The 14,294-nt window shown below is 53.4% G+C and overlaps 1 protein-coding gene across 3 annotated transcripts; it reads right to left on the bottom strand.

Moving 5' to 3' along the window:
• Positions 1 to 8,465: 8,465 nt before the first annotated feature.
• On the bottom strand, positions 8,466 to 13,922 carry LOC144576743 (uncharacterized). 3 transcript variants are annotated; one of them, XM_078328958.1, is made up of 4 exons: positions 13,858 to 13,922; positions 13,507 to 13,660; positions 12,594 to 12,784; positions 9,246 to 9,398 (listed from the first exon to the last, which is right to left on the bottom strand). In XM_078328958.1, the coding sequence occupies exons 1-4, from the start codon at positions 13,892 to 13,894 to the stop codon at positions 9,376 to 9,378; spliced, it is 405 nt and encodes a 134-aa protein (XP_078185084.1). In that variant the 5' UTR covers positions 13,895 to 13,922; the 3' UTR covers positions 9,246 to 9,375. The 3 variants fall into 3 exon arrangements, 2 of the variants coding, with proteins under 2 accessions (XP_078185084.1, XP_078185081.1); XM_078328955.1 differs by lacking the exon at positions 9,246 to 9,398 and adding an exon at positions 11,477 to 11,772; XR_013519197.1 differs by lacking the exons at positions 13,507 to 13,660; positions 13,858 to 13,922 and adding an exon at positions 8,466 to 8,654 and having other exon boundaries at positions 9,218 to 9,398; positions 12,594 to 13,053.
• Between the last annotated feature and the right edge of the window lie 372 nt (positions 13,923 to 14,294).

The raw sequence follows: 14,294 nt of genomic DNA, 5'->3' as shown, positions 1-14,294 counted from the left end.
TCATAACTGAGGAAATTATGACAGTGAAAGAAGTCAGACGTACCCGACTCTATCTTGCTTCTAACCCTTAAGCTGTCCTTGTTCATTTCTGGTCATAGGCCGAACTAACTTTGGGAAGGAATTCAGCTCATGGTTTGTCTCTGAAACAAAATTGGTAACAGCCCTTTCCCAAAAAGACCCCCTTCTTGCATGGGGACCAGTCTGCTTTTGCAGGACTAACAAATTAGCCACAAGATTAGAAATGACAATTTAGGGGTTATGCAGCTTCCCGCTCCAAGAGTCTGAACCTCCCCATATTGCTCCTGGGGGTAACATCGCTGTTGTAAAACCTAAAATCAGTGCTTGAGATATTTTGCAGACCCTACACTCAATGGATCAGCTGACACCACCCAGACCGGTAATCTGGCCCAACCAGTTCTACCATCGCTTCCAGGTACAGAAGATATTAAGAAAACCTAACTTCACTCCCTATGATTCCATCTCTAGCCTGGCCAGTCAGCATTCCCCACTTCCCAAGCCTCTACCTGCCAAATTACCTTTAAAAGCTCTGATCCCCGAATGCTTGGGGAGACCAATTTAAGTAATAATAAAACTCTGGGCTCCCACACAGCCAGCCCTGCATCTCCAAGGCAATTCCCCTGTCTTGATAAATCGGTTCTGTCCAGCAGTGAGCAAGGTGAACAGACTGAGTGGTACACCGGTCCCCTCCCCCTACCTGGATCCCCATCCTCCCTCTCTTCTGGGCTCTTCCTTCCATTCTTGGATCTCCCCCAGCCAAAGATAAGAAAGCACCAAGGCACCCCTGTGGCCTCCAGCTGTGGCCGTAACTCACAATCTTCCTCCAGGCCTCTTGAATGGAAATGTTCGCCTTGTTCCCTGTCTCACTCCTCCCTTCCTTCCATTCTCTGCTTGACCCACACCAAGATGGATCCTACAGAGACCAGAGTCCTCCAACCACTCCCCTGAGTGGACACTTCCTCCTCATACCTCACCTGAGAGAGGGTTCAGCCTTCCTTCAGCAGCTGAACTCATGGACCACTCCCTCTCGGAGTCTTGCACTGTCACCCAGGCTGCAGTGCAGTGGTATCATCTCTGCTCACTGCAGCTTCTGCCTCCTGGGTTCAAGTGATTCTCCTGCCTCAGCCTTTGGAGTAACTGGGATTACAGGCGCACACCACCATGCTCCGCTAATTTTTGTATTTTTAGTAGAGACAGGGTTTCACCATGTTGGCCAGACTAATCTCGAACTCCTAACCTCAAGTGATCTGTTCCTCTTGGCTTCCCAAAGTGCTGGGATTATAGGCATGAGCCACCGCACCCAGCCACCCACTCCCTCTTTTTGGAAACCTGACATCTCAGATTCCCGCCTGGACCCAAACTCCGTCTGTCCCAAACAGTACCCCAGTTCCCAGTCTTTTTTCCAACTCTGTTCCCCCACTCTAGGGGACAGCACTTTGGCCCATCCAGTCCCTCAGACTGCAGGCCTGGGTGTGGTTGACGAAGGGCCCTCTCTCTCCATCACTGTCTCCATCCCCTCACCTGGTCAGACTGCCTCTTTAGTATCTCCTGCACAGGGCCACCTCTTCCCTTCTGCACCACGAATTGGCCTGGCTCAGGATATCAGCGTCCCTCAGCCTGGGCCACTGCACCTTCCAGTCCCCGTCCCACGCCATCCTCCCACCACCAGGCTCTCTCCCTAGAGACCACTCTATATGCAGCAGCACTTTTTTTCCTTTATTTTACTTTTTTTTTTTTTTAAGAGATGGGGTCTCTTTCTGTCACCCAGGCTGGGGTCTAGTCACAGCTCACTGCATGTATGAACTCCTGGGCTCAGGTGATCCTCCCACATCAGCCTCCTAAATAGCCTGGACTACATGGGACTAAAGCATGCACCACGGTGTCTCATTACATTGCCTAGGCTGGTCTTTCTTTTTTTTTTTCCTTTCAGCAGAGAGAGTCTCTCTCTGTCACCCAGGCTGGAGTGCAATGGCACAGTCTTCCCTCACTGCAACCTCTGCCTCCTGGGTTGAAGTGATTCTCTCATCTCAGCCTCCTGAGTAGCTGGGATTACAGTTGTGCCACCAAGCCTGGCTAATTTATTTTTATTTATTTATTTTTTATTTTTTTGAGACGGAGTTTTGCTCTTATTACCCAGGCTGGAGTGCAATGGCGTGATCGCGGCTCACCACAACCTCCGCCTCCTGGGTTCAAGCAATTCTCCTACCTCAGTCTCCCAAGTAGCTGGGACTACAGGCTGCGCCACCATGCCCAGCTAATTTTTGTATTTTTAGTAGAGACGAGGTTTCACCATGTTGACCAGGATGGTCTCAATCTCTTGACCTAGTGATCCACTGGCCTTGGCCTCCCAAAGTGCTGGGATTATAGGCATGAGCCACCGCGCCCGGCCTTTTTTTTTTTTTAGTAGAGGTGGGGTTTCACCATGTTCCCCAGGCTGGTCTCAAACACCTGAGCTCAGGCTACCCACCCACCTCGGCTTCCTAAAGTTCTGGGATTACAGGTGGGAACTACTGTATCTGGCTGAGGCTGGTCTTGAAATCCTGAGCTCAAGTGATCCTCCTGCCTTAGCCTCCCAGTGTTGGGATTACAGCTGTGAGCCACTGTGCCTGGCCTAAGCAGTCTTCCCCTTTTTTTTTTTTTATAACTGAGATAGAGTCTCACTCTGTCACCCAGGCTGGAGTGCAGTAGTGTGATCATAACTCACTGCAGCCTTGAACTCCTGGACTCAAGCCATCCTGCCGCCTCAGTCTCCTGAGAAGCTGGGAGTACAGGTGCATGCCTAATATTTAATTTTTTTTTTTTTAGGGATGGGGTCTCACTATGCTGCCCAGGCTGGTCTTGAATTCCTGACTTAATCAATCCTCCCACCTTGGCCTCCCAAAGTACTGGGATTGCAGGTGTGAGCTTGGCCAGCAGCCCTTTCTAAAATGCCTGGCAATGGCCAGGCATGATGGCTCACACCTGTAATCCCAGCACTTTGGGAGGTTGAGGTGGGCGGATCACCTGAGGTCAGGAGTTTGAAACCAGCCTGGCTCAAAATGACGAAACCCTGTCTCTAATAAAAATACAAAAATTAGCCAGGTGCAGTGTTGGGCGCCTATAATCCCAGCTATTCAGGAGGTTGAGGCAGGAGAATCACTTGAACCCAGGAGGCAGAGGTTGCAATGAGCCAAGATCGTGCCACTGCACTCCAGCCTGGGCAACAGAGCAATACTTCATCCCCCCACCCCAAAAAAATAAATCCCTTCAGGGCTGCCCACTGCTGGGCGTAGAGCTCAACCCCTCAAGGGGCAACAAGGCCCTTCCTGGCCTGCCTGTATCTTCTCCAGCTCCTCTGATCTGCATGCCCTCCCCCTGACCCGACGTTATGCTCCAGCCAAATTGCACATTTTTTTTTTTTTTTTTTGAGACAGAGTCTTGTTCTGTTGCCAGGTGCCAGGCTAGAGTGCAGTGGCATGATCTCAGCTGACTGCAACCTCCACCTCCCAGGTTCAAGCAATTCTCCTGCCTCAGCCTCCCAAACAGCTGAGACTACAGGTGTGTACCACCACGCCCAACTAATTTTTGTATTTTTTAGTAGAGACAGACATGTTGGCCCGGATGGTCTTGATGTCTTGACCTTGTGATCCACCCGCCTCAGCCTCCCAAAGTGCTGGGATTACAGACGTGAGCCACCGCGCCCAGCCCAAATTGCACAATTTACAGTTTCCAGAATACTCCATGCTTTTGGACCTTCCCACATCCTTTTCTATTTTGTCCCTTGGTCTGCTGCCTAAACTGGTCTTTCCCTTCCTGGACAGTTTCTTTCTTTCTTTTTTTTTAAGACGGAGTTTCACTCTTGTTACCCAGGCTGGAGTGCAATGCACGATCTCAGCTCACCACAACCTAAGCCTCCTGGGTTCAGGCAATTCTCCTGCCTCAGCCTCCTGAGTAGCTGGGATTACAGGCACGTGCCACCATGCCCAGCTAATTTTTTGTATTTTTAGTAGAGACGGTGTTTCACCATGTTGACCAGGATAGTCTCGATCTCTTGACCTTGTGATCCACCCGCCTCGGCCTCCCAAAGCGCTGGGATTACAGGTGTGAGCCACCACATCTGGCCATATGACAGGGTTTTAGAATTTGTTTTTTTCAATGTAGGTGGAGTCTGGCTCAGCCATCCAGGCTGGAGTGCAGTGGTGAGATCTCGGCTTACTGTAGCGTCAACCTCCCAGGCCCAAGAGAACCTCCCAAGTAGCTGGGAATATAGGTGAGCACCATCATGCCCAGCTAATTTTTATAACTTTTTATAAACATGGGGCTTCTTACATTGTCCAGGCTGGTCTCAAACTCCCAGGCTTAAGTGATCCTCCTGCCTCAGCCTCCTAAAGTGCTGGGATTACAGGCAACACATTCAGCTTGGACCTTATTCTGAGCTGCTTTTTTTGACCTCCAGGTGAGAGCTCACAGGCTAGACCTGCCTGGCTCTGAGTTCTGAGGCAGGGACCTGCTCCCAGCCCTAGAGCAGAGCCCACAATAGGAATACAAATGAGTCATGGACTGATGGTCTGATCCAACACCTGTACTTCCAGTTACACTCATTTTTTTTTTGTCTCCAAATATATTAAAATATGCTCTGCAAAGGTGATATTGGGCAAAATCGCCAAAATTCTAAAGCCGGGGGACTCCAAGTGTGGTCCCTGAACCAGCAGCATCAACCTCGCCTGGAAATTGTTAGAAATGCAGATTTTTAGGCCTCTCCCCATACCTACTGAATCCAAAACTAGGGGTGGAGGTCAAGCAGTCCCTATCCACAAGCCTCTCAGATAATTCTGATGCAGGCTACAGGCTGAAAGTGCTGGCCAGGCGTGGTGGCTCACACCTGTAATCCCAGCACTTTGGGAGGCCAAGGCAGGCAGATCACCTGAGGCCTGGAGTTCAAGATCAGCCTGACCAACATTGTGGAACTCCGTCTCTACTAAAAATACAAAATTAGCCTGGTGTGGTGGCACAGGCCTGTAATCTCAGCTACTCAGTAGGCTGAGGCAGGAGAAAAGCTTGAACCAGGAGGTGAAGGTTGCAGTGAGCCGAGATAGCTCCATTGTACTCCAGCATGGGCGACCAGAGCAAAACTACCCCCCACCCCCCCCAAAAAAAGAGGGAGACTCCGTCTGAAAAAAGACCAAAAACCAAAAACCAAAAAACGAAAGTGCTGTCTTTTGGAGCCTAAGACCTCATTAGGTAGGTCACGTAGGGTCACGCCTGGAAAAATATGATTGCTTGGGTCCCTCTGCAGAGCACGATCCGGATCCTCTGGGACCGACACCTGGTTGGGCTGCTGGTTTCGGCTGCAGCATCCTCACCCGCTTCAGCCATTGTAGTTCTGACCAAAGCCGGGTGGTGGCGCCAGGGCCTCAGCCTTGACTCTGGCTTCCGGAGTAGAGACCTTGCAAGAACTGTCCCCCTCCCCAGTGCCTTCTTCACATGGGAAGCCTCAGTTCCAAGGCCTGCGCCTGGCAAAGGCTTTGTAGCATGGCCGTCACCAGGGAGAGCAGGGGCTGAGGCCGGCAGACTCAAACTGGAGGTTAGGGAGGTGGGCTAGAAGAGCCCTTTAGGGTCGAAGAGAAACTAGGGGTATTGGGCCACTGGGAGTTGGGGGTCAGGAACCCCGGTAGGCTGCTCTGGTCCAGTGGACTCCATGCCCCCATTAACCATCTGCGTACCCTGCCCCACCTCATTTGAGGTCCCAGGTGCTGCTTCCTTGCCAATGGGTAGGGGCAGCCTGGAGGTGCCCCAGGGCCCAGATAGGGCCCCCGGATTGGGAGTCCTCATGGTCTGGCAGCCAAAGAGGCTTGAAATAGGAACCCAAAGCAGAGAGGATGCTTGGATGCTCTTACCAGCTGCCAGCTTCATGTCTCCTGAGTTGGGGGCTCTCTGGGCCCCTGTCCTGCTTTGTGGCCAAGGGAGCCCAGGATCCTGGCCAGAGGATGGGCCCACGCCCGGCTCCTGGTTGTGGATGCAGTTCAGCAGATGGGAATCCAGGAGCCCTGCTTGGGCACCCTCCCCACCTCCAGCTCCAAGCCCAGTTCTGAGCGGACCCAGGGCTGAGCAGAGGCTTGTCCCCAAGATGCTCCCCTGCTCCTCATCTTTCCTATTGGAGGGAAGACTGAGACCCTTGAAGTCCAGCTGGAGGCATCCCTGCCCATTCTGCTTAGACTTAGCACACCCTGGTCTCTGCGCTAGAAATTTGCCCACGGCCCCCCCATTCCGGGGGTCCACCCAACACCCACACACACTTCCAGGAACAACCCTCTCTCCCCTTTGGCCATGCCCTCCTCTCCCAGGATCCCAGATGTGCAGCTGTCCTCCTCTGAGGTTCTGCCTCTGTTCTCAGGAGGCTGGGAGCAGGCCAGCTGTTTTCTCTGGGCAGCAGCTGTTTTGCCCATCAGGAAGCAGCCCTGGCTCCTCTGCTAAAATCCTTGCTGTGGCTGCAGCGTGGCAGCCCTGCTGGGCCAGGTCCTGGGAGCTGTTAACTCCTCTGGGCCCAGGCAGCCCCTTCCTTCTCTCAGCCCTGATCCCTTCTGCTTCCCCCCACCCACAGAACTAGCCCATCTCAGGACTTCTGGAGACCCCAAGAAGACCAAGTTTTGCTAACCCCACCCCTGTCAACAACTCCTAACCCCCACCCCCGCTCACCAGAGACTCGTCCTCAGGTGAACCCAGCAGGAGGCTCAAAGGGATAAATGTTAACCTTTTCAGAATAATAATCATAGCTATCATTATCCGTTTACTGTGTGCCAAGCATCTGCTAAGTGCTTTTTTTTGTGGGGGAGGTAGTGGACTGAGTCTCACTCTCTTGCCCTGGCTGGAGTGCAATGGAGCCATCTCGGTTCACTGCAGCCTCCGCCTCCCAGGTTCAAGTGATTTTCCTGCCTCAGCCTCCTGAGTAGCTGGTATTACAGGCATCCACCACCACGCCCAGCTGAGTTTTATATTTTTAGTAGAGATGGGGTTTCACCATGTTGATTAGGCTGGCCTCCAACTCCTGACCTCAGGTGATCCACCGCTTCGGCCTCCCAAAGTGCTGGGATTACAGGCATGAGCCACCGTGCCCAGCCTGCTAAGTGCTTTAAATGTATTATCTAACTTGATTTTCACAACAACACTGTGAAGTTCAGAATTCTTTTTTTTTTTTTGAGACAGAGTTTCGTTCTTGTTACCCAGGCTGGAGTACAATGGCACGATCTCGGCTCACCGCAACCTCTGCTTCCTGGGTTCAGGCAATTCTCCTGCCTCAGCCTCCTGAGTAGCTGGGATTACAGGCACACACGACCATGCCCAGCTAATTTTTTGTATTTTTAGTAGAGACAGGGTTTCACCATGTTGACCAGGATGGTCTCGATCTCTTGACCTCGTGATCCACCCCCCCTCGACCTCCCAAAGTGCTGGGATTACAGGCGTGAGCCACTGCGCCTGGCGAAGTTCAGAATTCTATTTTTTTTTTTGAGATGGAGTCTTGCTCTTCGCCCAGGCTGGAGTACAGTGGCACTACCTTGGCTCACTGCAACCTCCGCCTCCCGGTTCAAACAATTCTTCTGCCTCAGCCTCTCAAGTAGCTGGGATGACAGGCACGTACCACCACGCCTGGCTAATTTTTGTATTTTTAGTAGAGATGGGGGTTTCACCACGTTGGCCAGGCTGGTCTCGAACTCTGGACCTCAGGTGATCTCCTACCTTGGCCTCCCAAAATGCTGGGATTATAGACGTGAGCCACTACATATGGCCTGTTGGGAATTGTTTTATTCTACAGAAGAGCAAGCTGGGAAACTGAGGCACTGAGAATCTAATCACTTGCCCAAGCTCATCCAGAGTTGGGGTTTGGGGTCTGCCTGCCTCACTGTGGCCAGCCCTGGTGGCTCTGAAACTGCTGTTGTTACTGTTTAAATTCCCCACAGCTTTTTGCCCCAGGTTACCTCTCTCTGTCCTCAGTCGCCCCACCTGTGTAATAAGGACACTTTATGCATGGAGTTAACACCACCAGCTCTGAGTCTGGAGCTGTGTCAGGTTCTGTGCTTGATTCCTTCCAAGTATTTATTAGCGGATTACTCCTCCTGGTGGCTGTGGTTGGCCTGGGCTAGAATCCCAGCTCTGCTGCCTCCAGACTGCCTGGCTTTGGGAAAGTGACGACCTCTCAGAGTCTATCAGTCTCCAAAGCTGGAAAATGGAGACAGGAACAATGCCTCCTGCATCTTTGATTTTGTTATGGAAAGGATGAGATGACGCAGGTAAAGTGATTAGCCCAGGACCCGACCCAGAGGCAGTGGGTGGGAAACCCTGCCTGTTAGTATTCTATTTAACCACAGTGGTCAAGGGAAGGATCCCAGTGGCCCATCCACTACTGCGTGCCCAGATGCTCAGCTCAGAGATGCTCAGCTCAGAGCTGGTACGTAGGAGGGTTCTGTCGTTACCTGTGAATGAATGAACCTGGTCCACGGTTCCCACATGGGGAAAGCAGGCTGGGAGAGGGCCATGCCTGTCCAAGATCACAGTTACCGGGTGGAGCTGGGATTCAGCCCCGTCCATCTGTGTGTCTGCCAAGGCTCCCTGCTCCAACTCTTGTACCCCTAGGGCCTTCTCTCTTGAGGCCAAAACCTAGTCTAGGGAGGGGACAGGGGAACAGGGACAATCCCAGGGCTAAGACAACCCAGAAGGTGACTTGACTGTGGCTGGGTGGGATCTCAGGGTCTGGGAACGACCCCTCAGGATGCAGTGACCCGTGCTCTCCCTTTTTGTCCCCTCCCCCCTGCCCACCATGGGTCAGTTCCCTGGTCCCTGCCTAGACATCTGGAACTGGGGCAGACAAAGGGCTGCGGGAAGGGACAATAACCTTCTGTCCATTTTCAGATGTCGGGCCGGGCCTGGCCAGGGCTGGGGGCCGGAGCCCCGGCGAGGCGGTGCCAGGCCCCCCGCGGGCAGCGGACAATGTTGGCAGTGATGGAGAGGAGGCATTTCAAAGCGTTTTGTTCCCGCTGACTCCCCTCCCCACAACATCTCGCCCCAGCCCGGGGCGAGGCCCCAGCCCCACCCCCAGCCACCCAGGCCCCTGCTCCGGGCGGCTTGGGGACCAGCCACATTCTTGACCTCAGGGGAAAAGTTTAGACTCTTTGCGCCCTGGGCAACAATAACAGTGTCACAGAACTGATTTAGGAGCAGCACTTACCATCACAAAGCAGCAGACAAAGAGCCGGGCTGAGAACGCGCCAGGACTTGGCGACTACTCCACCAACCGCGTTCACTTCTCCAGCCTCTGTCAGGCAGGACTGGGTGCCAGGCCCCACACCCTAGGCGCACCAAGGGAGGACCTGAGGTGGGCAGTAGTCAAGAAGAGACCGGGAAGCCACCTGGAAGTGTGGAGAACCAAGAGCTAGTTCCTGCACCACCACCAATTTGCTACGTGACCCTGAGCAAGTCCTTCCCCACTGTGGGCCTTAGTTTCCCTATCTGTAATAAGAAGGCTAGGTTGGGTGAGGTGGCTCAGGCCTGTAATCCCAGCACTTTGGGAGGTGGGTGGATCACGAAGTCAGGAGATGGAGACGATCCTGGCTAACACAGCGAAACCCTGATTCTACCAAAAATACCAAAAATCAGCCGGAAGTGCTGGCACAGGCATGTAGTCCCAGCTACTTGGGAGGATGAGGCAGGAGAATCGCTTAAACCCGGGAGGCAGAGGGTGCTGTGAACCGAGACTGCACCAATGCACTTCAGCCTGGGCAAGAGAGCGAGACTCTGTCTCCAAAAAAAAAAAAAAAGTAAAAACAAAAAGAAGGCTAAACTGCAAGGCCAAGAGCGCGAGGCTTTGATCTGTCTCGAAGGCAGAAGGGTTTCAATGATTATGATGATGATAGTGGTGATGGTGGTGCTGCTGATGATGATAAGAAGTATTTGCCACTTGGTCCTGGGCACTTCAAGGCCCCAGGCACTGTGCTTACTAAGCCTTTTAGACCTTCATACCCTTTTATCTTTTAAATTTTCTCAGACTCACAAAGCAGATGTATAATTAACTCCACTTTACAGTTGATAAGCTAAGGCTCAGAGAGGTTGAGTCATTTGCCCAGCGCCACAGTCTGGAGGTTACCGAGCCAACACTCAAGGCGGGGCTGCTTCCTTCCCAAGACTATACTCCAGTGGGAAGGAGAGAGGAACAACCACGCAGCTGGACTTGGTGAGTTCTGGCTGGGAAGGACTCCCCTCCCTGCCAGAAGGCTATGAATAAAGATAAGATAAAGTCTGCTTATCCCCAGGGGAAATTCCACCCTTGGAGCAGGTGCCTTTATTTATTTATTTATTTTGTCACCCAGGCTGGAATGCAGAGGCGCGATCTCTCTGGCTCACTGCAATCTCTGCCTCCCGGGTTCAAGCTATTCTGCCTCGGCCTACAGAGCAGCTGGGACTACAGGCCTGGCTAATTTTTTGTATTTTTAGTAGAGACGGGATTTCACCATATTGGCCAGGCTGATCTTGAACTCCTGACCTTGTGATCCGCCCGCCTTGGCCTCCCAAAGTGCTGGGATGACAGGCTTGAGCCACTGCGCCCGCCCAGCTGGCAACAGGTACCTTCAAAAGGAGATTAGACCAGCCGGGCGCGGTGGGTCACGCCGGTCATCCCAGCACTTTGGGAGGCCGAGGTGGGTGGATCACGAGGTCAAGAGATTGAGACCATCCTGGTCAACATGGTGAAACCTCGTCTCTACTAAAAATACAAAAAAATTAGCTGGGCATGGTGGCGCGTGCCTGTAATCCCAGCTACTCAGGAGGCTGAGGCAGGAGAATTGCCTGAACCCAGGAGGCGGAGGTTGCGGTGAGCCGAGATCGCGCCATTGCACTCCAGCCTGGGTAACAAGAGCGAAACTCTGTCTCAAAAAAAAAAAAAAAAAGGAGATTAGACCAACATGGTGGCTCCCGCCTGTCATCCCAGCACTTTGAGAGGCTGAGGAGGATGGATCACTTAAGCTCAGGAGTTCTAGACCAGCCTGGGCAACATGGCAAAACTCTGTCTCTACAAAAAATACAAAAATCAGCCAAGCATAGTGGCCATGCACTCCAGCATTGGTGAAAGAGTGAGACTCTGTCTCAAAAAATAAAAATAAATAAAATAAAAGCTTGATTGATTCTTGTTTATGAGCAGAGGTGGGCCTGGGTGGACACCCAGATGCAGGAGATTGGATGCAATGATCTCCAGTAGAGGCCCCTAGGAATCGGAGGCACTATGGAAGGACTTTTAGGGGCTGCTATAAGCTCTGCAGGCGAGCTATGGGCTTGAATCCCAGCTCTTTTTCTTGCACTGTGTCCGTGGATGAGTCACTTCAACGTTCTGTGTCTCAGTTTTCCAGTCTGTAAAACTGACCTCACATTGCAGGAATGTGGCGACCATTCAACAAGGTATGTGGATAGCCTCAGAACAGAGCCTGACTCAGGAAGGGATGCCTGTTTCTACTTGGCAGGGTCCCCCCAGCCAGGTCCCACCTCAAATCGGGCACCACTGGGGTGCTGCGGCATGCAGTCAGCTGTTGACCTTGCATTTTGGGAAGTGGTTGGGTTTTGAAGACAGCATGAGGGATTATGGGTAGACACCAAGAGCAAAGGGGTCCCCGTTCTCTGGGTATGTCAGGCAAAAGCCAACCATGGCCTTCCAGGGATAGTCAGAGGAGACTGTGGCTTCTCTGAGGCCCAGGCAGGGGCTGCTCCTGCTACTAGGCTGGGCTCTGGGCCTGGTGCCTGGAGAGAGAAGAGAAAGGAAAGGGCTGGAGGTGCTGGGCAGTCTTCTCTCTCCACCCCTTAGCCTGTTAAGTTCAGAAGGACCAAACTGCACATGTGGAGAGGGAAAGAGAGAAATGGCCAAAGGCAGCTTCTGTAACACAAACAGTACTGCCTGCGGTGTGATGAGGGGGCCTGGCAGCGTTGAGTATCATCAACTTGCTATGTCACCCAGGATGAACTGCTATCCCTCTCTGTGCTCATTCCAAAAGTCTTTTAGAATCCAAAGCGTTAAAAGGAAATCATCACAGGAGCCTCTGTGATTTCACAAATCGAATCAGAAAGTTGGCCAGGCTGGGTTGTGGTAGCTTGGGTCTGTAATCACAGCACTTAGGGAGGCTGAGGTGGAAGGATTGCTTGAGCCCAGGAGTTCAAGACCAGCCTGGGCAACATAGTCAGACTGTATCTTTTTTTTTTTTTTTTAAATATAAAGACATATTCCATAAAAGAGAGACATTATCTTTTAAAACAGAAATAAATCATACAAATAAAAATAAAACATAAAAAGTTGGCTGGGAATCCAGGAGTCCTACACCCCAGACTCCAGCCCCTCCTGCCTCCTGTCATTCCCAGCCCTCACCTCCAGCTTTTCTAACCTCCTCTTCATTTCCCTTCACCAAGCCACCAGTGACACATGAGTCCCAGACAGAGGGTGAGACAGTCACAGCAGAAAATGCCACGAACCATGAGGACTCACGGAGATTTCAGGGGTCTGGGGAGCCCCAACACGGACAACCTCTCCCTCTCTCGCTGCCTGGCTGTGGGGCTGGAGAAGCACTCACCTGGGCAGAGCCTCTTGGGGGTACTCCTCGGCCCAGGAGGTGAATGGCACTGCCGGGGCATCTCTGGCAAAAGGTGACGCCCACCCAGCTCCTGGGGCTGAGAAGGGCTGGTCAGGCCGGGCCCCCAGGTGCCACACCGCCCTTCCCGGTCACATATTTTCCTGGCATCTGCTGGACAGGAAGGGCACTGGCTGGGGGTTGGGCAGAGGAGCAGGGAAAGATTTGAGCAAAGGTATCTCCCAGAGAGCTTGCCCCCCAGACCCCTTCACCCGACTCTCCTTCTGGACACTCTAGGCCAAGGGTCCAGGGAAGCAGGGAGCCTCAGGAGTGGGGAGAGGTCTGATTTAGGAGGCTGAGAGGGCCCAGGCCCCTACCCCCGCCCCCACCCATCCACCGACAGCAGGGCCCACACGGAGGTGTTTGCTTTTCCTGCCTCTACACTGAGTCCATTCAGAGTGGCAGATCCCCGCCCCCGGCCAGCGGCCAGCAAGCCACGGCACCAGGGAGCGAGATCACAGCCCCTGCCTCCCCGTCCACAACCCTTCCTGCCCTCTTCACTGCCACTGCGAGGAACACCTCAGCCACTAGGGCTTCCTAGTTCCAGGGGAACTCGGGGGTGGGGGGAAGGAGGAGAGAAAAAGGGAAACCAAGTTGAGAGGAGGGTGGTGGAAGGAGCTGAGGAGAGAGACACGTAGAGGGACGCAGAGGGATGCAGAGGACAGGGCTCCTGATGGAGGAGGCCCAGGTGGAGATAGGGCAGGGACGGGATGGGGGAGTCACAGAGCAGAGGACTGTCCAGGAGGCAGGCACAGTGGTCACTAACTGGTCTGGGGCCTCACAGCCTGGCTCTGCATCGGTCAGAGCCAGCAGAGCCCGAGTGGACACTGAGGATGGGAGTTCCCCTGGCACCCACCTGAAAACCAGCCTCCTCCTCATCCCCGGAACAGGGCCCCGGCAGGGCTGTGACCTGGTCTGGGGCCAGGGGAAGGAGGAGGGTGAAAAGTTTCCCCAAGTCAGAAGGCCATGGGGGAGGCATCTCAGGGGGTCCTGCTCTTTGCTGTCTCTGACTGTCACGTTGGTACATAAAGGGGGTATAAAGGTCAGATGTGGCCTTTCAGGCCCGTGGGAAAAACTCTGCCCATTTCCCTAATCCATATTTATTGGTGTGAGACACTGGGGTGGGAGGAAGCCCCCCGCCCCCACCCACCGCCCCGGCCAGGCCAGGTTAGCAATAAGAACAGGCTCCATGTCACCCAAATCCTACTCTTTGTGTCCAGATTGGCTCCAGAGTCCTCCCCCATCCCTCCTCCCCTTTGCTCCCCCCCACCCAACCCCCCTTGGGGTTGCCAAGCAACCATGGAAGGGTAGCTGAGATATTTTCTTTATTACAAGCAAAACCAAGACAGCATCATGGCCCCAGGAGGGGAGCAGGATGGGGGCTGGGGAGAGGGCATCCTGTGCTCTGGGGGGACTCAGCCACCTCCACTTGCTCTGAGCTTGAGCAGTGGGGAGACTGGGCCCCAGAGCCCAAGAGGAGGGAGATGAAAGAGAGTGTTGGTGAAGGGGTGGGTGGAGTGCGCAGACACTGGTCCACTCTACACAATGCTAAAAGATGGGGTGGTGCCATGAGACCCAGGCCCAAGTCTCTCACCTGCCACCCACCAGCTGTGCCATCAGCACCCAAGTTACTTCCCTTCTCTG

This window comes from Callithrix jacchus, chromosome 1 (assembly GCF_049354715.1).
Source record: "Callithrix jacchus isolate 240 chromosome 1, calJac240_pri, whole genome shotgun sequence".
NCBI classification, from domain to species: Eukaryota; Metazoa; Chordata; class Mammalia; order Primates; family Cebidae; genus Callithrix; species Callithrix jacchus.
This window is presented reverse-complemented; position numbering and strand designations above follow the sequence as displayed.